This window comes from Lutjanus erythropterus, chromosome 2 (assembly GCF_056507025.1).
Source record: "Lutjanus erythropterus isolate fLutEry1 chromosome 2, fLutEry1.hap2, whole genome shotgun sequence".
NCBI lineage: Eukaryota > Metazoa > Chordata > Actinopteri > Lutjaniformes > Lutjanidae > Lutjanus > Lutjanus erythropterus.
The window spans coordinates 27,679,237-27,702,515 of record NC_139318.1 but is presented as its reverse complement, the minus strand read 5'-3'; the positions used below and the strand labels follow the sequence as shown (position 1 = coordinate 27,702,515).

Here is a 23,279-nt window from a genome sequence, read left to right as displayed (position 1 = left end):
ATAACAGACATCATTTTTCAACTTACACTTGAAAGGATAAGCCATATGGCGAAATTGTTCAGACAAGCGTGGTTTTTCCTATACGAGCCTGTGATGGTATAGTGTCCTCTGTTTGCATGGGGTGACCACAAACACATGCTCCTCCTTAAAGGAGTCTGTCTACATAGGATGTGTTTTTGATCATTTGTCATAACAGACAAAGAGGAGATTTGAAATAACCACATAGTCGTCCTACATGTACGCATATTGCAAAATAATCCATTTCATCTTTAATACTACATGGATTTGATTTCATGCAGAAATCAGCTCTTTCAGGGGAAAAATACACTGGAAAAATGAGATGGTGTTTAGTGAACTGCCTGTCTGTTGGTGTTGCTATGGATGGATGTAAAAAAAAATCCAAAAATATCTAAATATATAGAAGTGTAATACGATTTTTAATCTTTTTTTTTTTTTTTTTTTTCAAATTAAGGCTGGGTTGAACCTTTCAATTAACTTTTAAAATAAATCATGGTTTAACTTTAACTAATGTTGCACCAAATTTTTTAAACTAACTTATAATTAAACCCTTCCAAACCTCAGTTAAGTTTTCATTCTAAACCTAGATTTAGGTTTACTTCTGTTTCATCAAAACTCCAACTAACCAATTTATGGCTAGTATATAGCTAGTGAACAATTTTTTTGGTTGTTTTATTTTTTACTTTTTAGCTGGCTAGCAAACAAGGGAAACAATTTGTTTAAGGAATACAGAGCAGCTAAAAGTGAACAGTGACAGCACTCAAATTTATATTTATCATTAATTTATTTTAATTTGGGTATGCGAGCATATCCATATTGATTAAAATATTTAATTTCAGTTTACAACAATAAACTTGGATTTGCTAAATAAGATTAGTTTTGAATTGTCCAACAGTTAAATCTTGCTTTTCTCATTTTTAACATACTTTTACTAAATTCTGCTCAGAACTGATCTTAAACCATATTAATTATATTTATCTTTGTTTTTGCAGTGCAGTCGTAGAGCATCTGTGCCCATCTGCATCTGCATGGTGTAGACCTCCATTAAAAGCACTCAAATGATGCTTCTTCCCTCCTCCTCTCGCCTCTGTGGACTGACAGCACATCTCAACATCTGACAGTCCTGCTGACTGTGTTCTTCCTCTGTCTCGTCCCCAGACTGCCGCTAAGAGCCGTCCAGCTGGGATAATTGGCCCCCCTGTCCACCTTTTCCTGCCATTCAGCTGCCTGAAAGCTCTCCTTCACAGGGGACACTAACATGGCAGCTCTCTGTGCCCTACCTCTCTGTTTGGCCTCTCATCCTCTTGGACTAACAGCACATTAATTTTCATTCCATAGACTGTTAGGACTGGGTAATGATGACATCTGTCACTGGGAGCCGGGGGTGTCTTTGGGGTCTTGTGACAGAATGGAGAAAAGGGGAATGGAAATTAGTTCACGTAATATAACAGAAAATGGGCAGATTCCTCCAGCAAATATATTTGCAGAAGGAAGGCATTATAATGCCATTTTAAAAAAAAAGGAAATTCCAGCTAATGCCTCACAGGATGACTTTATTTGAGATATCTATATAATTCTTAGGATTTAGGGATGGTACAGTAACCTTATCATTATCTAATGGCAGTTAGTGCTCTGAAAATCTGAAATTGGTATTTTGTTCCTCTGTATGATCAAACAGTTTATTCAATTTATAGTCTACTTGGTCATGAAAAGCAATGTCAATAAAAAAACATGAAAGTCCACGTGAATCTTGGTAATAAATACTCTATTTATATGCAAATACACAGACAGTGTGCCTAAATCTGTTTCCCTGGAAATGTATTCATTTGATAGACGTCATAGGATATACTGACCTACATGAAATTAAAATATGTGATCGTTTCAACCTACCACCAGGGCAGACTGAGAAAAAAAATGTAGCAAATATGGAAGTAATTTAAAAGATCTTACAACATCTAAAGATGTGAGCAAACCTTGGGTTTCAGTAGACGTGCAAGCAATCCATTATTTCAAGGACACATGGAAATACAATTACCACCAAAATGCTTTAAAGACAAATAAGTAAAAGGGTTTTCCCTTTTATGGCAGCAATTGTAGTCCTTATTTTCATTATATGATTACAAAACCTGCTCAGATTACTGAAAAGGCATATTTTAACATGAAAGGTTTTGCAGTAAAAACTTGGCTCATCTGATCTAACCTGTGTGGTCTGATTGTAACTGAGGAAAGACACGATATTTACAAAAGATTTTCCAAAACATTATAAAGTTAATATGTGAAAAAGGTTGTGGGAATTCTTGATGACTATCTTTAGACTGAATGAGAATGGAGATACAACATATAATTAATTAAATGTATCTGCAAGGAGCAGAAACATGTAAACTTATGATCAACAGAACAAGTTGTAACTTAATACAACAAGATAATGTTTTTCCCTCCCGAGGGAAGGGTGTAATGCAGAGTTTGAAAGCGTGCTGGCAAACTAAGAGAATGTGATTAAGTTCAAATAAAAAGGGGGTTGGTTTGTTTGAATCTTGGCCACCTTGACAACAGCAGGATGGAGGTTTCACTCTCAATCCTTTATCCAGTTCTGCCAAAAAATGGCTTTCTATTTAAACAAAAATGGTGTTGAGTTGTTACTTCTGGTCCCTGCTAAACAGAACTGAGATTAAGGGATAGTTCAGATTCTTTTGAAGTGGGGCTGTATAGTTAGGGATTGTCAGCAGTTGGCACGGCCCCAGTTTGGAAAATCAGCAGGATGCTGTGGACAGGGTCAGCAGCAAAACACATTTTAGCTACCTAAAAAAAACAAACAACAAAAACCCAAAGTAAGTGTACAATATATTTAGAATATCTTGCCATCAGACAGCATTTTTCAACAAGAAACTGACGATATGTCTGTCTCTCCAAAGCCACCAAACTCCCTTGACAAAAGCAGCAATTTTACCTCACAGAACACAGGAGATGCTGGTATACCGCCACCTTGAGCCATTAGTTTGTGTTATTGTGTGACTTTGCTGAATCCGAACAAACCCTTTAAATCACAGAAGTCACACAATAACACCCGCAAAAACAGATGATAGATCCGCTACTTCTGTGTTTTGATGATGGGCTCTGGTACACATTCGGTTTATAGAACGGCAGTAAGAAAAGGCTGTCTGACATCAAAACATATTGTCCACTGCAGTACATTGCTTAGTTTCACTCTCTGTGCTCCAGTGTTTCTCCAAACTGGGGCCATGCCGACAACCATCTAAAATACACTCACTATTGATAAGTATCTCATACAAACCCACCTCCAAAAATCTAAACTATTGCTTTCACACAAATGAGGGTTTTAAGAATCGATTTTACAACTGAGAAGCAAACACTATAGTCGGTATTCGTGTTTCACTGCAAAAACATCTGAACCTGAGATAATGACTGTGGTTTTGTTTATTGTGCTTTCCTCTGTTTTGTTGCCAAGCCACAAAACAAGGTTTACACCAAATTGTGAAACTTTGCCATGTTGTTCTGTATCCTCAGACTGAGAGACTCCATGTACTGTCAGTTACTCTCAAAAAAAAATAAATATATTCTTCACCTTGTTTTCTGTTTTAGCCACTGTTGGTTGGAGACCTGGCACTGGGAGGCATTAAAATGCAAGCTACCTGTTGGTTGACATATCTAAAGGTTTGACGGCTCAGGCTTCAATTTCCTCATTAGGTTACTGTCCAAAGTAAGCACGCAGTAGGAAGCATGATAGCTCTTGCACAGATGAAAAGGTGTTGGCTCCCTGCTCTCCACAGTGTGTGAGTGTTTCTGCTGTTTGTCATTGACTGCAGGCTCCTCAGGCTCCCCAGTGTTCTTGTTACTGCTCTCAGAGGAGCTGGTATGTCAGCACACTAAACCCACGCAATCCTCTACATTCATTGAACCTCCGCCATAGGGAGGGTGAGGGCTGGTTCCTTCATATCAGTAAAGGTCAGAGGGGAGGATTCATGTTCTTAGTCCTGCAGTGCACTAATGGAGAACATTAAAGCCGTATCCCCTAAGACCTGAAACTGTGTCAAGGTAGAAAATGTATGAAGCAAGTTGGCAAGTCCAGTCTTTTCTTACCTACATGTAAACTGCTCAGCCACAACATTACATCCAGTCGCACGTTAAGTGAATGACACCGATTATCTCATTACAGTGGCAGCTGTCAAGTAGTGGTATATATTAGGCAGATTGATGTGCTGGCAGCTGGAAAAAGTGGGCAAGCGCAAGGATCAGAGTGACTTTGACCAGGGCCAAATTGTGATGGCTAAACAACTTGGTGAGATCATCTTTAAAACAGTGGGTCGTGTTCCCAGCATGCGGTGGTTAGAACCAACCAAAACTAGTCCAAGGAAGGACAACTGGTGGACCAGTGACAGGAACATGGGCACCTCAGGCTCACTGATGAGTGTGGAGAATGAAGACCTGCCCGTCTGATCCAATCTCACAGACAAGCTACTGTCAAACAAACTGCTGAAAAGGTTAATACTGGCTATGATTAAAAAAAAGATGTCAGGACACACAGTGCATTGCAGTATGCTGCATATTGGGCTGTGTAGCTGCAGATCATTTGTTGTGTCCATGCCGACCCCTGCTGACAGCCAGAAGCACCTACAATGGGCACTTAACTGTCAGAACTGGACTATAGAGCAACAAAAGAAAGTGAGAGATATGAGAACATGACTTATTCTAAATCCAAGGGCATCTATGCAATGATAGACAGGTGGTTTTGAGGTTGTGGTTGATCAGTGTGCAGTACATCCGCTTGAACTTTATCAGATTTTGATAAATACTAAGACTAATGACTTGATTCCTAATTCTTACTTGGACGCTTCACATCAACACAAAAAACATGGTCTCTTCCTGCCACCTAGTGGGCATGAAATGCAAGTACAGCAGACTACGACTGCAAAAACATATAAAAGCAAGTTCTTGTAAAACACATTCAAGACGAGAAAGACAAGCACTTTTGAAGCAGAGGTTAGTCCATATTCTGTTTTTACTTAAAAATGTGTACATGTAATATTAATTCCCACCCATGAAAGTGAAAATGTAAAAATTGCTCAGTTTTAAAATAAAATGTAACTGTGGCCAGTGTGACAGTATCAATAAAAAAAAATCTGGACACATTTCACAAATTCTACATACAGGCCACATAAACATGGGCAGAAAGACTCAAATTAACAGCATGAATAAACACTTTCTATACAATATCCATTGTTGGACGTCAAATATTTTTTTGACTTACTTAAGCTGTAATCTTGTAATGTGATTCAAAGACGACATCATTTTTCACTTTATTTCAGTGTAGAAAACTGTGGCTCTGTAGTGTAATAATGTCCAAGGCAGAGACACAGTAAAGACAGTCAAATAGGTTTCTCATGCTAAGGTGGGCAAGCATGGCATATTAACAAATTCACATATCAAAGTGAGGATGTGTTCAGATGAGATCACTCAAGTTCCTTGAACCGTGCAAACATGGCCTTGCGTACTGCTTGTTTGTAGGTGTTGTGGTCCCAAACCACTGGCTCTTTCTTTTTCCTCTGCTGGAGAGAAGGGTGCAATGAAAGGTTTAACAAACTAAAAAACAAACACCATATGAAATTTAGCCATGAAATAAAGCTTCACACATACCGGGGCAGGTTCAGCTCCTAGTCCAGGTCTTTCGCTGACTTTATTCACATCCCTAAGCAAAGAGAACAACGTTAGTTTAGAAATACAGAGGTAATGTCTGTCACAATCTTTAAAAACCATCACAAGTGTGCAGTTCATCACTTAAACAGGTATGTGACTGGTAAAGATCATTAATGTTGAATTCAGGGAACACAAATTCAACAACTGCAGCTCCTGCTACACAAAACATCCATTGATTATACTTCTGATCATCAGTGCAAAAAGTCTCAGTAAATTTATATCATTATACAAGATTATTTATATTAACTGAATATTGATCATACAGTATGCATCTGTAAATCATGTTTGGTCTCTGATTAGTGCTGATTTACACAAGCAAATATGGGAAATGGTTTAACAACTAAAAACTAGAATCCAAAACATTTTTATTTATTATAAATAATATATCATAATTATTTATTTGAATCCATCCGAATTAAATATTCAAAAGAATACATGTTTCTATTGTTTATTGGTCATTTCATATTTCAACATTTTAATTCTTCACCTCATAAACCACTTTAGTATGCTCACCTTGCTTTTTTCACCATTGACACACACCTCTGGTCTCTCACAACACACACACACACCAGGGCTCGCCCTGCTCCGCCTCGGTTTCTCTCCCTGTACGCGTCTTATTCAATGACTTTCTTCATCAGCCGGATATCTTATATCCCAAAAACATATCTTGCATTTTGGATTTTTTTTTCACCTGTGATTCCATGGGGACGAGACTCGTAACTGTTAGACCCCTCTCGCGGCAGAACAAACGGGTATGTGAGGAGAGTGAAGGGAAATTTCGCACTAGTCCACTACTCTATTGTGGATTGCATTGTTGGGGCAGATAGTGCTAAAATTAGTATATACTTTGGTGGTCATTAATATGCCTGGACAAACCACCCAACTGAAGTCTGTGTATGAGGTGAATCAGTGGATGTTTCCCACGCAAAAACAAGCAGCTGTCTCTCTCACACACACTACAAAGCTGTATAGCATGGTGCCACTGTAGTCATTTCAATTATTGCACTGACTGCTTTTTATAGCATGTGTAATATACATGTCAAACTGTTATGTAATGAAACCATTAAATAACTTGCTTCCCATTTCAATCACACAGTGGGTTAAAGCACACCTACCTGGAGCTTCCAGCCCAGGCATTATGATGCTGCTGCTGTTGGTGGTGGTGTTTTCTTTTTTTCTGTTCTGGTGACCTGGACGTTTCTCTGGCATTTAGCTGTGAGGGACACGTTCCACTTTTAGTCATGAAATGACATCAGGATAATCACAGTTTGACTACCCTGTTAATTTTTACTTACTTCTTTTTCCTGGTTCTCTAGTGCTTCTAGCTCCTTCTTTGACCTCTTGATCTTAAGGTGGATCTCCATATTTTGCTATTGAGAGAACACAGTGTTAGAGGTTTTATATATGTGTATGTGTATGTATATGTATATATGTGTGTATACATATATATATATATATATATATATATATATATATATATATATATATATATATATAGTGATATTTATTTATATATAGTGACTGTTGTTGTTTGTTCACACAGAGGTTACTGAGTAGTACTTTGTGCAGGTCGGAGAGCTGCTGGTGGCGGATCAGAGCATCCTTGTTAGGGAACTGTCTCCTACACAGCAAGCAGGCCATCTTCTTCCAGTCTGTCAGTTTGCTGTCTTTGTCTTCAGACTGGCTGCCCTGACTGCTTTTAGCTGCCTCCTCCTTATCTTCTTCCACTTCTTCATCACTTCCAGCTGCATAGTCTGATGCCAGCATACCCAGGGAACCCATTGGACGCTGAGGAAGAAAACCAGACAAATATTGAATTAAAAAATAATCCTTTATTTCATTTTCAAAAAGGCATTCTGTGTAAGCAAAGTGAAAGTAAAAAAGTAAGTAAGCAAGTAAACAAAGTGCGTCAGGTATGACCAAAGGGTCTACAACAGGAGTGGGTAATTATTCTTTATTTGGGGGCCAAATGAGAAATTGATCAGGCTGCCGTGGACCAGACACAAATGATATCAGGTCCTAATGACCAGAATGATGAGATGTGTACATGGGGCACATGTACACATTTCTACTGTTGGTCACCGTTTCTGCATTGCCATGTGATAAATTGTGGGCTAATGTTGGCAATATCCATAACTTGATGTTTTACAGTATATCATGCATGCCACATATTACATTACAGTTAAACATAAAAGATACAGTTATCATTACCAATGAACACAGAACTGACCCCTTTCAAAATAAAGGTCTGATAACACTTAATAGCATTTTGCTTACCATTTAACTGTCTTTGCCAGATTTTTAACTTTTGGTATTCCATGATGGCCTTGTAGGCCACATGAAACCTTTCAGTGGGCTGCATTTTGCCAAGGTCTGGCCTACACCCATGCACCATTCAAAGGATTCTTACCTTTGACTTCTCATCTTTCTTAGGAGGAGCAAGGGGCTTCTTAAAAAGATCATCTGCACCTGAAATCTAAAGATGTTGACAAAGAATGGGGGCAAAAATGATTACAAGATAGAATAAATAAAACTTAATTCGTTGTAAAAATGAATGTGCAGGTAAGAGGTTATTGGTTTGTGGTTCTTGGAGGTCAGTTCCTAACCTTCCTCTCAAAGATAGCGAAACCTGCATCAGCAGACTTGGATTGCCGCCTTTCGTCTTCCATTCCACCCTTCAGCACTGGTGATGCAGCACGGACACTTTCCTTTTGACGATTCTGGATCTTTGCCCAGCGCTCCATATCTTTCATGATCTGCAAACCGTAACACATTTCTTTACCATCTTCCCTTTACACATCTGTATTTCACTTTTTGTACACTGCTGATATGACTGAAGTACTACCTTGACAGCCGCGAGACTTTTGGGCTTCTCGTCTTTGTCCTTTTTAGCAGAGTCGTCCTCTTCTTTCTTCTCAGGAGCTGCTGCAGCAGAAGTCGGGGCGGACTCTGGAGCACCACTGGCACCAGAAACAGGAACTGATGCCACAGCTGCTGCGGTGGCAGCTGCAGTGACAGGAGGCACCGCTGCCGTTTTCTTCATATCCAGAGGTGCGTCTGCTGCTGGGTTGGAAAGAATGGCTTGGTCTTCAGCAGTCATGATCCCAGGCTGGGTCTCAGCAGAGTTCCCTCCTGGAACTGGGATGTAGGTCTTTGATGCACCGTCCCAGTACAGGTACTCCTGAGTTTGAGCATTGTAGAAATACTACACACAAAGATGGGGGGGGGGAATGACCACTTAATGACAACCAAACCAAACCAACTGTTTTAGACATTTATGGTGGCTACAGGCTGACCACTTTCTGTGTAAGCTTAGAGGAAAAATCTCACCAAAATCAAAAATATATGTTTCCCCCAGCCTGTAGTGCCATTTATTTATCTTTTCTTTTTTTTTTTGTGCGTTGCCAAGTTTTGGGGATACTCACTGTAACGATCTAGATGGATAAATAGCACTACAGGCCAGGGGAAAAATATGATTTTTGATTTTGAAGTGAAACGTCCTTTTATAGTGTTTGTCCTCTTACTCAGTAATCATTAAAAGCCTCCTTCTATTACACAATGGCTACTTGATAAGGTCAAGTTTTCAGGTATAGATTTCACTCCTCCTGACTGAATCATCTGTAAATCTTTTTTGTATTGTCTTATATTCTCACCCTTGAGTTAGGGTCATAGTACAATGTCGTCTCAGGATCGTAGTAGAAGCCTGACGTGGCATCGTACAAGTAGTTTGTCATGTCTGGAATCTCAGAACCTGGAGAAATAAGGACAGACAGACAAAACAATCACATTACAGAGTTATTAATTTAGCAGAATCTTTTGTCCAAAGTGACACACAAATGAGGTACAATCCAAGCCACAGTAGATCAAGGAGAGGTTTTGCAGGTAAAGTGCCTCTGCTCTCAGTTCCACATCATTTTATACATTTAGGACCTTTTATCTAGAGTCTAGTATCCAAGTACAGAAAGCTTGCATGAATTTGTCATAATTTACTATTAATAAAACCGCAATACAGAGATATACTGTAGTTTTCATGTTTCGACAGATGATAGTAAGACTTTTCTAGCTATGAAAGCTTGATTTGTACCATAGATGTAGGTCTGTGATCCATCTACACCGACTGTCATCCCAGCTGATTCTGTGGGCACATGGGGTCCACCAGCCTGGTATGATGGATCCGCAGCTGGAGTCTCACCGTAGCCAACTCCCTTCAAGGTGTTAGAGGAAATGTACAGTTTACTGCCCAGCTTCAAGACAAAGATATCTACAGCTTTGCTTTTTGCTTCGCAACCTACCTGTCCAATGCTGGGGTCTGATGACACAGCAGGATTAGTAATGCCAGGCATCAAATCACCTGGTGACACAAATGTAAGAGTAATTAGAACAATTTTTTTGTTCAAGCTTAGCAATAATAAAATCACTCAGGGACCAACACACTAGAATGTGTGTCTGAGCAAGACTCACCTTGCATTCCAGCAGGGGCACCAGCAGGTGGCTGCATAGGCTGCATGTAATGTGGAGGTTGTGGGTGGTACTGCTGCTGCTGCTGCTGCTGCTGTTGCTGCTGAAATGCCAACAATCACAGGTCACCTCAGAACTCTAATCATTCTCTTCTTTTCAATAAAAAAAAGCAATACAATAAACACCACTTACCCCCATCATGCTGGCCTCAGGTGGAAACCCAAGGATGGAACTGTTTGGTTTATCAAAGTCTCTTCTGAAACTGAAACAGAAAGAAAACCATCAGGAACAAATGAGGAGACTTCTCTACTAGACTGCAGGTAAGAAAATCCTTGCACAATCGTGACTTACTTTTGGTTCTTGAGGGGTTTGGCGACCTCAGCATAAATTCTGACTCCGTCAATATAAAGGGGTCTGGGTTTAGTGAGGAGCTCAACCAGACGTGTCACTTGCTGCAAAAAAAGAAAGAAACAAAAAAAAAACAATGGTAAGTGCTGGATAATCACAGGGAAACAGTGGACAAAGACAGAAACTGATAAAACATGAAATTAGGACCAAAAGCAAAGTGCGATCATTCACTTTTTACGTACCTCATGGGAATCCATGTCAACAAAACAGAAGCACTTGGCCCCTGGTGGCTTGGCCTTGACTAGACGGACATTTCTTTCATCCAGATATGCAAAGGGATCCAAAGCTTTCAGGATAGTCTCTACTGTTGTGGTGGGCTTCACATTTTTTATTATCATGGCTGTACAGAAACAAGGGGAAAGTGTTGTTTACTCAACTTGGTTATGAATTACAGTAGCACATAAACAAATATGTCTAAACTTTGAAGAAAACCGAGGACCTAAAGTGAACATACTTTTGCTGTCTTTAAAAACAGAGTCAGATTGATGTGAGCTGGGATGGGGAGGGTTGCGGTTGCCCCAAGTCTCTGCCTGCTGCTCAGTTTCTTGCTGTTGGAGCTGTTGGTCCACCTGCTGCTGCCAGGCTTCTGGAGTCAGGTCAGAGCTACGCTGCCACTGGCTGTTGGACAGTGGCTCCATGGAGCCTTTTGGATTGGACCCATTCAGGTTGGTCTTCAACTCTTCTAAAGGTTCATCTGGTCTGGGCAACGGGGGCTCCGGAAGTTGAGGTACTTTGTGATCTGACTCCTAATTCACAGAGATTGGAAGGAAGGGACATTCTTTTAAACTGTAATAAGGTAAACAATATGATATTGTACATGGTGAATGAATACCTTAACTTTCAAGACAGGTACAGGGCTTTTTTTTTTTTTAACCTAAATTAGGAGGCATTATCTGGAAAAGGCCATTAGTAGCAACCAGACTTTATTTCAGCTTTCCCTTATTTAATGAGTCTATTCTAGATGACAGTCTAAGACAGTAAATTTTATCAATTTTACTAAGGCAGCATCCTTTTTTAGGCTCTTCTCCCTTTTGACTCTTTACTTTGCTATTACTGTTACGCTGTTTGATGTTTTGCAATTACGCAATGTAGGATATAATCCACTGCTTCTGCCATAAAACAAGTGCTCAGATTTTTTAAAGTTTGCCCCTTTTTCAGAAGTACTGGCTAAAAAGAATCAATGACTAATACAAGCATTTCTGTTAAAGAGGGAAACTTGGACTTGAGAAGTCGGTGGCATGTCTAGGTGTTGGCGACACAGATTTCTCTTTGCATGGTAGAGCCTCAATTTCCATTTGTAGATGTAGCAAGACACTACGTTCTACACTTTTCCGAACGGTTCCCAAGAAAATTTATGAATATCCCTTAATGCAGTGTTTCCTGAGGGACTGTCATGGGTATTTAATGCTGGTTTTTGGCTTTGCCCCACATGTGCAGAGATTTCTCTGGGCTCTCTTTTAAAGACATGGGTTGTAGATGGTGAAATCCCCAAATTCCTTGCAATTATGCATTGAGAAACGTTCTTAAACTGTTGGGAGTATTTGCCCACACAGCTCTTCACAGGTGGTGAACCTCATCCTTGCAGGTGGATGATTGAGCCATATGATACAATTAGCCTGTTTACCTGTGGAATGATCCAAAGAGGTGTTTTGAGCATTCCACAACTTTCCCTCTCTTTTGTTGCACCTGACCCAACTTTTTCAGATCTTGTTGCAGGCATCAAATTCAGAATGAGTGTATATTTACAAGAAAGAAAGATTATCAGTTGGCTTGCCTTTGTACTGTATTGGGTTAAATTAGCCACATTTGCCATGAGAGATGTTGAGAAACCCAACTATTATTGAAATACTGTCTTTTATTTGAGAATTTATAGTTAACTATATATATATAAAAAAAAGAATACAATCATTTTCTGTGACTACACTCACATGAACACCTCTTTCATGCTCATCTGGCTGGATGTACTTCATGGATGTTGTTCTAGTGCCAACCTTTAGGGACCCCTGAAAGAAGAACAAAATTGATCAATCAGCATCATTCAAAATAGACAACTTGAAAATTTACCAATGACACCCAACATGCACTGTGGCAGGTTTAACCCTCCTCCTCTGTGCTGAGGATAAAATGGGCAAACACTTATGGTGGTGTGCAATGCCCAGATCGAGGATCATGCTTCACGCAGGCCATTTGCACCCATACTACGCTAAGTAGTTTAAAGGTAACTACAAGTTAGGGCTGCAACTAGCACCTATTTTCACTAGCAACTACTCTGCAGATTATTCTAGGTATTAATCGAGTCATCGTTTGGTCCAGAGAATGTCAGGACATCTACAAATTGCTTATTTGGTCTGACCAAAACCCAAAGATATGCAATATACTGTCACACAATACAAAGAATAGCAGCAAATCCTCACAACTTCTCTCAAGCAGGAAATAGGGAATGTTTGGCATTTAGCCTAAAACAATCAAGTGATTGTTCAAATAGCTGCCTCTTGTTTGGTGCACCCCCCATCCAAAAAAAAAGAACGTGAAGAACGTAATAACAAGAACCATGCTCTCAGTAGTAAGGTGTAGAAACCAAACTATGCAATCTTTCCAAGACCAGACTTCATTAGTATGAGAAATGAGCTGTTTCAATGGGAAGCTCACTGAAATTCTAAATGTAATATGCAAATTGGAAGAACTGTGATTAATATCCATAATTCTGATGTAGGTTGCACATTTCAGAAATGGATTTAAATCCACAGTAGTTAATCTGAGAGAAAACAATTGCACCGTATTTTCACAACAGAATTAACCATTAAAACTGTAATACACACAAAAGTCATAGACATAAAGCACAAAGCAAAAAATCCTTTAGAACTCATGATAGCTTCTACATAGTTATTTAAACCTGTGATGGTATTAAAAATTACTGACCACACAACTACTTGCATCATCTAATTTTTATCCTGGGCTGTCCGCAGAACACTAGACACCAATGCCCTAAAAATAGAAATAGCAGAGCCAAACTATCTGCTACATGTTTCAGCAACAATTCGATCCCAACTACCCCTAGATAAGGGGCTACTCCACAGTTTTGCAGACATGATCAAAGCACATTAATCCTGACCAGTGTTGAAGACATTCACAAACTGCTCAGAGCAATTCAAAGAGTAGAAATGCTGGTGCCCAAAACGCACAGACGATGAGTTCAAGAGAATACCATCAAGAGGACCTGCACCCTGAAGGAAAGTCATAGACGACTGAAAATGTCTTGAACCGGTGACAAAGTATTGCTGCAGAAGGAATACCGCTGAATCCTAAAGACAACAAGACTTGGAGTCTGCAGCCACAATAACAGCTTTGTGAGACTGTAATACTCACTGTAAAGAAAACCAAAATGTTAAATAGATAAACTTTTAAAAAGATAAACCAAAGTATTATACATACATAACATTTGACTAAGAGGAATCACCAAAGTGAACAAACACCACAAATGTATGAATATACAACCAACACTTATCCCATAGATATTTCAATCTGAACCCCAAATTCAACCTCATGGTGGTACAGTCAGGGAATCAGAAAAGTTGTCAGGATTCATCCTCTGCGAACCACTGATAAAAAAAAGCAAAGTTGTTAGGATTCATCTTCCAGGAACCATGAATATCTGTACTAAATTTGATGAGAACGTATCAAATAGTGGTTGAGGCTAATCTTTTAAAAACAAGAATCACAATCTCCCAGTGGCTCTAAATAAGAACTCAGGATCACAAAAGCCATTAGGATTCATCCTCTGGAGACCCTGATTATCTGTACAAAATTTCAAGGCAATGCAGTCTATAGGTCTGGTGCTGAAATAGTGGACCAACCAACTGATAAGCCAAACAAAGTAATCCAGAGAGCTATAGTGCTACAAAAGAAACGAGGCCATCTCATTCATTTGAATTTGGCCACTCTGGTAACATAGCAGGTGAGCCAACACTCCAGCAGAAGCACAGGGTCGTCTGGCAAAAAAGTTGAACCCAGCTCAACTTTTGCAAGACCACAGTGCAGCATCCTCCTGGAAGGTGCTGTGATGGCCAGTCAATTATGTAAGCCATTTTTCCTCACATGAAATCTTGACAATGTCTAGAGAATCAGGTCCGGACAATGTTGGGACTTGCACTTTCACAAATGTGGTACACAACAGAAGAATGCCCAGATCAGACGCATTCTCACCTACTGGAAACACCTCGTTTGGTTTAGGCAAGGGGTAGCACCTGGGTGGATCGCGCACGAGGCAGTTCACGATGAGGCTAACAACCCCTCCGTAATGATGACTGTTCTGGCGTTGATATCAATACGACATTTACATGGACGGATTCGCAACAATAACAAAAGAGTGGAAAGCAATATACAGGAAAGCAGAAAACAGTTCGAAGCAGCTCCACTCTGTGCACCCTCAACACATCATCAACACGCCCACTTGCTCGGTCCAAGTTCTCCGGAAAATGAGCTGCTCTACAAGGGCTCCATCAGTCATTAGACGGACTTTATACTCAGTAGTATAAAGTCAGTTTAATGTCCGTTGAAACTGATTTGGACATTTGCACTCTCACGTACAGCTTCTCTGGGTAATGTCTAGATAAGTTCAGCGTTGCAGTGACTGGGTAAGAGACTATACACATTCCTAGTATATCTGTTTTGAACGTGACGGTGTATCAACTGTTTCGTCCTGAGCAAAGATAAAATAGTTGTTGCCATGGTAATTTTCCAGGGTTGAATGTCTTCAATTTCATGGATCGGTTACTCCAACTGGAATTCTGGATCACCTGCACCTGAAACAACCAACTCCCGACCAACCAACCTCTTGCTCTGTTTCAAGGCAGGGACTTTTTTTGGCCTGAATCCCTGCCAAGGCATTAGTAAGGCAAGTGCAGTGCAGTTGCTTCCTTGAGAACAGATAGTTCCTTGCACCAAGTAAAGAAGAAACCAATATTTTCTAAGACACAAAGATTTTAAAGTGCAATCCTTCAATTTTTCCTTTCTTACACAACACAGGAAGTGGTGGCTACATACACTACCTTCACTGTCAACATCTCAATAAAATCTTACTAAAATTACCTCTTCACTGTTAGACAATCCCATGTAAGGACAGATGTTTTTTTCCACAAACATCTGTATTTTCTGGTTAAATCCATTCCAGGGTTAGATAGTTTGGAGGGCTGAATTTTTTAAAATGTAGGACTAGCAGGACAAGTAAACAAATGGAGGGAACCCTACTGTATGTCTGTGAACATACATAGTTGAAAATTATTCAAATTTAAGTGCTAAACAAGTAACGTCTATTACTGTCATGACTTTGTATTTACAATTCAGTTTATGTAAAATTAAGACAAACTGTTGACGTTTAAAATGTGCTAATATTAAAAATCTAATTTAATCTATTATCTGATGTATAACTAACATTTTAAATCTGATCTAATGCCTAAAAATGTCAAAAACCGACATCTTTATCTTCTTAACCAAATTCAGTTCACTAAACGTAACAGCAATCCCTTCCCAGGTTCTGTCCCGCCCCCATCTACTAAATGCCCTCTCAACCCCTCATAATCCTGATGGGAGAGACGGCCTTCGTAGAGTGACGAGGATGGGCCACCTTGTTGGACTCCATGAAGTGGACTGCATCCTCGAGGTTTAAAAACTCCACATAGGCCGTATCGTAGCTGTAACCTGGGGACAGCATTTGAAATACAGATGGGTTTTTGTTAGTCAATGCCAGAAATGACAGTCACCCACTGAAACAAAAAAGACAGCAGTTCGTGAAAACATCGAGATCAGTTTGAGCGAATTTTTACCTTTACTGATACACATACCTTTTCAGGAAAACACATTTTCTTTATGCTTTTTTATATTCAGTCTTCTGATGACTGACATCATATCAGACTTTGTCAGGAAAGGCTTTGATAAGCCAAGCCTTAACAGACAGATACTCCAGACCAGTGGCAGTGAACGACTGTGTAGTGTGCACCACGGAGACAGGTTTATTTTCTATAAATATATATAGTTAAATTTTCTAATAATGCTTTCCACGATGGACGTTTTGATATATTTATGCAAAATGAACTGTCTTTCGAGACATAATCGTCACAAAAAGGCTTGGCATCATTTATGACCATGTCATGTGACCCATTCTAGAAAACTTTCACTGTAAACCAGATGTTCGGATCCGCAAGATGAACAAGGCAATAGCACGGCGGTCTCAATTTCAGATTTGTTGACATTGTTTTTAATCAGAGTACTTATATAAAGTGTCCCTGAAGGACAAATGCAGTGAGTCATCCGTCACAGATCTTTTGTGACTGACACTGAATGTCACTCTCCAAAGCTCCTTATATTGTATCCTGGATAACTCCTCCCATATCCTCAGACATGAAAATGCATAGCATAAGAGAATCCCCCCTCCTTCTTTACCGAGCGAGTTCACACAGACCACCAACAACAAAAGCAACCAAGAACATAAAAAAGAAAGAATGCGGAGTTTCGAATGTCGGAAAAGCGAAATGTCGAGGGACATGTTAGCGATCGACTGCCCCAAAGATTTTCACAAAGAAACTTGGTTCTTACCTGGCACAACACTTTTGATTTTCATTCCCTGCATTGGCACACCCTCACGGACTGCAAAGGCACCAAGAATCTGGGGGGGTAAAAAAATCCAAATGACTGAGTAAAGCCATGACTGACTAACTGCCAATTAATACCAACACAGTCTAGTAACCATTAAGTTGTTTTTTTGTTTGATTCTTACCTGCTCCATTGTGGCAGTCTTTGGAATACCAATTATGGATATTGTATTGGAAACTTTGTCCTCCACTGATGCACTCCTGTAATCTTGATCCTTTTACAGAAATTTTGATTGAAACTTGGGTTACAAAACATCAAAATATATTAAACAAATATAATTTACAAATACTAGCGACAGTGTAGAAATACACCTACCTGAGAACCAGACTCACTAAATTTCGAAGGCGGGATTGGTTTAGACTCTTTAATGAGTTTCTCTGGTGGTTGAAGCGCCTCACGTTTGTAATCAAAAGGCCTCCCAGACCCTGTTCTGTAATCAATGTCCCTGTAGTCTTGGTCTCTCGCTTGTACAGTGTTGCTGCTTTGGAAATCACGTTCCCCCATCTTACCTCTGGCAGGTCCTTGATTGTGTGGCATGTCTTTCAACCCTTTAAAGCAATCACTTGGCACTTGACTCTCATGTGGGGGTTGAATCTTGTCTTTATGGTAAGGGGGGCTTTCATCACGATGTGATTTATTCTGACTATGCTTCGGGTCCCTTTCTCCAAGCCAAGGTTTATTCTCATTTTCCCTCCCAAGAGGACCAGTAAGGGGAGTTATTTCTGGGAGTGGATGGTCTTGCGGAGCTCTGCTGCTAATTGGTGGAAGATCCATTGGAGGAAAGCGGTCACCATGAGGAAATCCGACATCTTTCCCTGGGAAATCAACAGGTGGCCTATCCCTTTCCTGAAATGGTGGTGGATCTCTAACATTCATGTCTCTGCCAAAACCTACAGGGAAGTTGGGTTCGGGTACACCTCCCATACCTTTACCCATGTTTAAGAAAGGGTTCTTGTCCTTTCGACGGTTCTTCCATTCCTCTGCGAGAGTCATCTCTTCACCACTTCGATAATCCATAAGGGGACTGCCACTAGAATCAGGATATTCTCGCTCTCTGAGTGCATCTTCCCCACCCATAAACTCTGATCTTTGAGGGCCAGGAACATCTGGAGGCATGTCTGATCTTGACCTGTCAACTGTAGAGACATCACGGTTTCCAAATCTTAAGGGCGATCGATCCCTACCTCTAAATTCAGCTGATGGTCCAAGACGATTCCTGAAATCCATATCGGAATCAAATCCACCTCTTGGATTGAAAGGTGGTCCTCCTCTTCTGTCAGTGTCCATCATTCTCCTTTCACGTGGAGGCAAGTCCATATCATAGCGATCAGTGTCATCAACGCCCATTGGGGGCCTGTCACGCATGTCCCTAAATCCATCATTTCGCTCCATTCTGTCCATGGGAAACCCCCCTCTCCTTCCGTCCATATTGGGATTGTTGTACTGTGGCATGTCGTAATGAAATGCTTCTCTGTCTCTCATGTCCATAAATCTGCTGTTAGGTTCCCGTGGTGGCATTCCCCGCCTATCCATGTCTGAGTTCCTGCCTGGCCCCGGGAAACCAGAAGAATTCATCAGTTTGTCTCTGATGGAAGTTTCATATTGCCTTCGAAGGCTGAAGTCTGGCTCTTCTCCAGGTCTGTAAAAATCTCTGTTCGGCTCTCTACCTCGCATATCACGTGGGTCCATATCACGCCCCCTCATGGGTGGCCCATCCATCCTCCTCATGTCCATAGGTGGGAGATCTAAAGGTCTTGGGCCCATATGACCCATCGGACCCATGTTCATCCCATCTCTGCCTCTATAATCAGGCATGGGACGATCTCTGCCACCATACATTTCTCCACGGTGATCGCCACTGAAATATACATATTAATATGTTAGGCAACCGATTAGTTTAAAATGCTAAATAAAAAAAAAACAAAAAAAAAAACAGAACAGCACATAATACAGGGGGAAAATATTAAGTTCATAAAGTCCCACAGAGTTCTACAACACGGATGGGCAATACAGTGATTAGCTGTGTCAGATAAAAGAACCATTTAACCATTTAACATTAGAGATTTTACCACTAGCAGAAAAAAGGGGTAGCCATAGAATGCAGGAATGTGAGAACATTTTCTATGTAAAATATGTGCATAAATACAAGCAGTCAAAGGTTTAAAACAGTTAACAAACTAGGATTTTCAGAAAATGTAATATATCCAATGCTGCAAATAAATCATCACCAGTTAATCTTGATTGTTTTAACTGATTAAGGATGCACAATATGGAATTTTATCCAGCTGATACAATAACCAATAATTGCCTTCTTCTCATGGCCAATGCCACTATGATAACCAATAATTCCATATTTTTGTCTTTTAAAGAGAAGTTCATGTAATCTGTAGTTTTTGCACTCTTAAGGGTAAGAAAGACCAAGATGTAGTGAGTAAAGATAGATGATTTAATATTCCATAACACTAACCAACATAACTATCACAACAAAAAATAGGAACGGTTCTGACTCTTCAATTGGTCATTTATTTTTTTGGTATATATCAATAAATCTCAAACACACTTTGGCTGTTGTAGAGCATTTTGCCCAAGAATTCAAATGACATGCTTTGACACATATGTCAAATCAGTCATTATTAAAGCCAGTGTTTATCGTCTAATGCCATTACTGGAATAATAAATTATATAAAATCTCCCATTGGCCGCCAATGCTTCATCTGCCCTAATATTTATCATTCATCACCATAATCAATTAATCGTTGAGAAAACATTCCTCACAATTTCCCAGTAACATCTTGAAAAATGCTTCTTTTGTCCAACCAAGAATCAAAAACCCAAAGACTCTAATTTTACTATTATAAATGACAAAAAAAGAAGCAAATCCTAACATTTAAGATGCTGGAATACTTTTACTTGAAAAATAACTGAAATGATTAATCAATTATTGAAATAGTTGGCAACTAATTTAATTTTGATCGACTCAACATCGCACCTCTAAATACAACACTCAATAAATTAGTGCAGCACTACACAATTAGCCTAAAGGTTGTGATGCCAGATTTTAATCATAATGCCGACCCTTAGCACTACAGGAAAATCCAGCTGCAGTTCCTAGAAAAACTGTGTTTCTTACTACTAAGTTGAAATTTGTGTAGTGACTGAATGATGCTTGTTTACCGAAAGGGTGGTCCTCCCCGTGGTCCTTGACCGGGCCCTGGTCCATCCCACATTGTTCGTCAATATCTTATCTGGAAGATAAAGGTTTGCATCCTTTTATGAAGGTACATGAATGCACCACTTTTGACTTGGCAATGACAGATACATCCATCATAATATAACTGTGATAAGAAGTGGACTTTGACTGCACAACCCGAAATTAGAGTTATAAGAAATATCTGAGTGCATGGCCACATAAAAGTGATTGTTACAGGCTAAGGAGTGTATTGTTTGTGTACCACAGAGACGATACTTAAAAGATGGCTGCATACGTCAATAAAAAACAGGGGCAAACCCTGATTGGCGTGATTACAAACGCTGGCCCACTGAAGACTAGCAGGCTAATTATAGCCATCACTAGGCCTTCAAAATCTACGCCACAACATAAACTAGTAACGTTAATACTGAAAATGATTGGATTGAAATAAAAGATGGACATCAAAGGAACAGCCGCATTGCAATGATAATGTTTCGTGGGGTTAAAATAGCGAAATAAATATCATTACAACCAACGTTTAGCCCATCGCAAAAGACCATAGACAGGATGACGCTATTGGAGCTAACTTGGCTAACGTTAGCCTTAAAGAGCCGGTCTGCGTTAGCTTGCGGCTGGGCAGCATCCTTTCAAATAAAGAGCACTTTGCTGACTATATATCTCACTATTATCGCATACATAAAATTTCTTTAAGACCCACCTTGACTGCTCGTTCCTCAAACTCAGTATCGATATTGCAGGGTTTGTCGCACTGCACGTCGATGGCTTCAGCGAACTGATGACAAATGGAGACCAGCGTACTTCTTCTTCTTCTATTGCTGCAGCGGAGCCGAAGTCTCATTTAGAAGGGAACTCTATATTCGAAAGATCTCGCGAGATTTATAATTTTAACCAAAAAAAATACGATCTTTTCCCTGCGATTTTCTGACCATAAGTCTACCCAAATTGTAAACACAGCCTTCTCACGTCACCAAACAATTAGTTTATGCAATGATAAATAAGATGAAGAAGTAACGTATAGAAATCTCGCGAGGGTTTTGCAAATCTAGGGATCCCTTCTAAATAGGACCCGGAACGAAACACATTCTTCTTCGTTGTATACAGACATACATGCGAACTCGACGCAGTACGGCGAATTGCTGCCACCCAGCGGTTATCCACTATATCTGTCCTCGTCGAGCTCATGCAGAGTGATGATTTGACAGGGATCCTTGAGTGTGTTGTAGAATATCTTAATTTTAATCACACTTGTGCAAGATATAATTTATAGCAATGATATCAGCAGTTTTGAAAACTTTCTTATCTTCTTATTGCATCTTATTTGTGGGAGTCCTCGACATGAAAACATTTGGGAACCCCTAGCACATTCAAGGAGCTCGAAAAACATTTCAGGTTTAAATAAGCAAATGTAACTGGCCAAATCAATGAGACCTTGATTTGACCTTCATCAAACCATTATGTCTGTTACATTAGCCCCTTAAAGCCATGTTTCTTTTTTAAATGAACGAATATCAGTGGCAAAATCTGTGCAAAAGACTGATTTGACAATCACCAAACCACTATCTCTGTGATGCATCACAAACCTTATAAAATTGTAGTTTTTTTGATTAATTTTTGGGGTAAACACGTTCTTCTCCTGTCTAATTTACTACTATGCAATTTCTCTAATTTGGACAAAAAAAAAAAAAAATTAATCACTTAAAGATATGGCGAAAATTAACCGTGACTCATATTGTATTATGGAAACTATGCATCTGTAAATATGTCATGTCCATTATTCATTCTTTGTGATAAGTGACATTACAGAAAATCATGGTTTAGGGGATAAAAATGATACTGTGCAATAATTTTGTTCTGATATGAGCTCTAAAACATCAAATAGCTGATATCCTCTTGAAGGATCTGTGCTCTGAACACAGTTTTTCTCCGTGAAATTCTGACAAAATCTAAAAATCTATAAAATATATTCTCTGATGCTATTCTTGAGATTGCTTTTTGCAATAAACAGATGAGTGAAATGCTTGGTGGTGGCTTGTGTTGTCAAGTAGTGCTGTAATACCTTCAGTGAGGGACAACTTGAGAAAAATATCACAGTTTCAGCAATATCAGTATTGCTCATTTTATTCATTCACAAGCGTTGTAGCAACCCGTTAGCTCAGCTAAATGTTGCTAAATACACACGTAAATAAAAAAATACACATGTATACAATGCAAATATACATAGTGGTACAGTATATGGACTCAGCTATAAACTCTGAAATTTACTAATTACAAGTGACAACACAACAACAACAGCTAAAACACCACTGCACATTCAATGCTCTAAATTTAGTTGTCTGTGTTTGAATTGAAGTGTCAAAGAGGACAGAACACAAGTATCAATACAGCAGCAAAGAACTAAACAGAAGGGCAAAGGAAAACAGCTAAAATATTTCAAAGAAATCAGTAAGCAATTCTAATCAAGTTGTTTCTTTTGAAACATTTCAGTAAATGACTGACTGCAACAAATATTAAGGCACTTAAACTTAAAAATATGCTTTCTTGCCGCCATAAAATTGTAAGTTGACTGAAGTTGTACTGCACTGAAGATAAACTAGCAGATATCTAGTGTGGGTGTTAAAGGGAAGGTTCATTCCAGAATCAAAAATACATATATTTCCCCTGGCCTGCTATTTAGCCATCTAGATTTTTTTGGTATGAGTTGCAGAGTTTTGAAGATATTTTCCGTAGAGATGTCTGGATTAAAGGGCACTGAAACCTGAAAACTTGAAAAATTCAAAACCAGTGTCTCCCCCAAGAAATCAAGACACAGATCTTGTTATGAGCA

General features: G+C 39.5%; 1 protein-coding gene across 3 annotated transcripts; it reads right to left on the bottom strand.

Annotated features, from left to right (window-relative positions):
• Positions 1 to 5,017: 5,017 nt before the first annotated feature.
• On the bottom strand, positions 5,018 to 21,293 carry rbm6 (RNA binding motif protein 6). 3 transcript variants are annotated; one of them, XM_084735763.1, is made up of 23 exons: positions 21,153 to 21,293; positions 20,419 to 20,489; positions 17,560 to 19,102; positions 17,369 to 17,458; positions 17,188 to 17,257; positions 16,220 to 16,293; positions 12,525 to 12,599; positions 11,051 to 11,342; positions 10,779 to 10,936; positions 10,540 to 10,640; positions 10,381 to 10,450; positions 10,192 to 10,291; positions 10,023 to 10,081; positions 9,815 to 9,935; positions 9,384 to 9,481; positions 8,576 to 8,935; positions 8,337 to 8,486; positions 8,141 to 8,206; positions 7,291 to 7,518; positions 7,026 to 7,100; positions 6,846 to 6,943; positions 5,671 to 5,722; positions 5,018 to 5,582 (listed from the first exon to the last, which is right to left on the bottom strand). In XM_084735763.1, exons 2-23 carry the CDS (start codon positions 20,469 to 20,471, stop codon positions 5,487 to 5,489), a joined length of 4,029 nt encoding a protein of 1,342 aa, XP_084591889.1. In that variant the 5' UTR covers positions 20,472 to 20,489; positions 21,153 to 21,293; the 3' UTR covers positions 5,018 to 5,486. The 3 variants fall into 3 exon arrangements, with proteins under 3 accessions (XP_084591889.1, XP_084591908.1, XP_084591898.1); XM_084735782.1 differs by having other exon boundaries at positions 5,018 to 5,579; XM_084735772.1 differs by having other exon boundaries at positions 10,192 to 10,288.
• Between the last annotated feature and the right edge of the window lie 1,986 nt (positions 21,294 to 23,279).

Bases quoted from the DNA above. Each gene is read 5' to 3' on its own strand.
- rbm6 (XM_084735763.1), bottom strand. From the start codon at position 20,471: ATGTGGGATGGACCAGGGCCCGGTCAAGGACCACGGGGAGGACCACCC. The intron at 19,103-20,418 runs GTAAACAAGCAT...TGTATATTTCAG, and splicing joins CGGGGAGGACCACCCTTTCG to TGGCGATCACCGTGGAGAAA. The intron at 12,600-16,219 runs GTGGCCCATCCT...TTCTTCTTTCAG, and splicing joins ACTTCATGGAGTCCAACAAG to GGGTCCCTAAAGGTTGGCAC.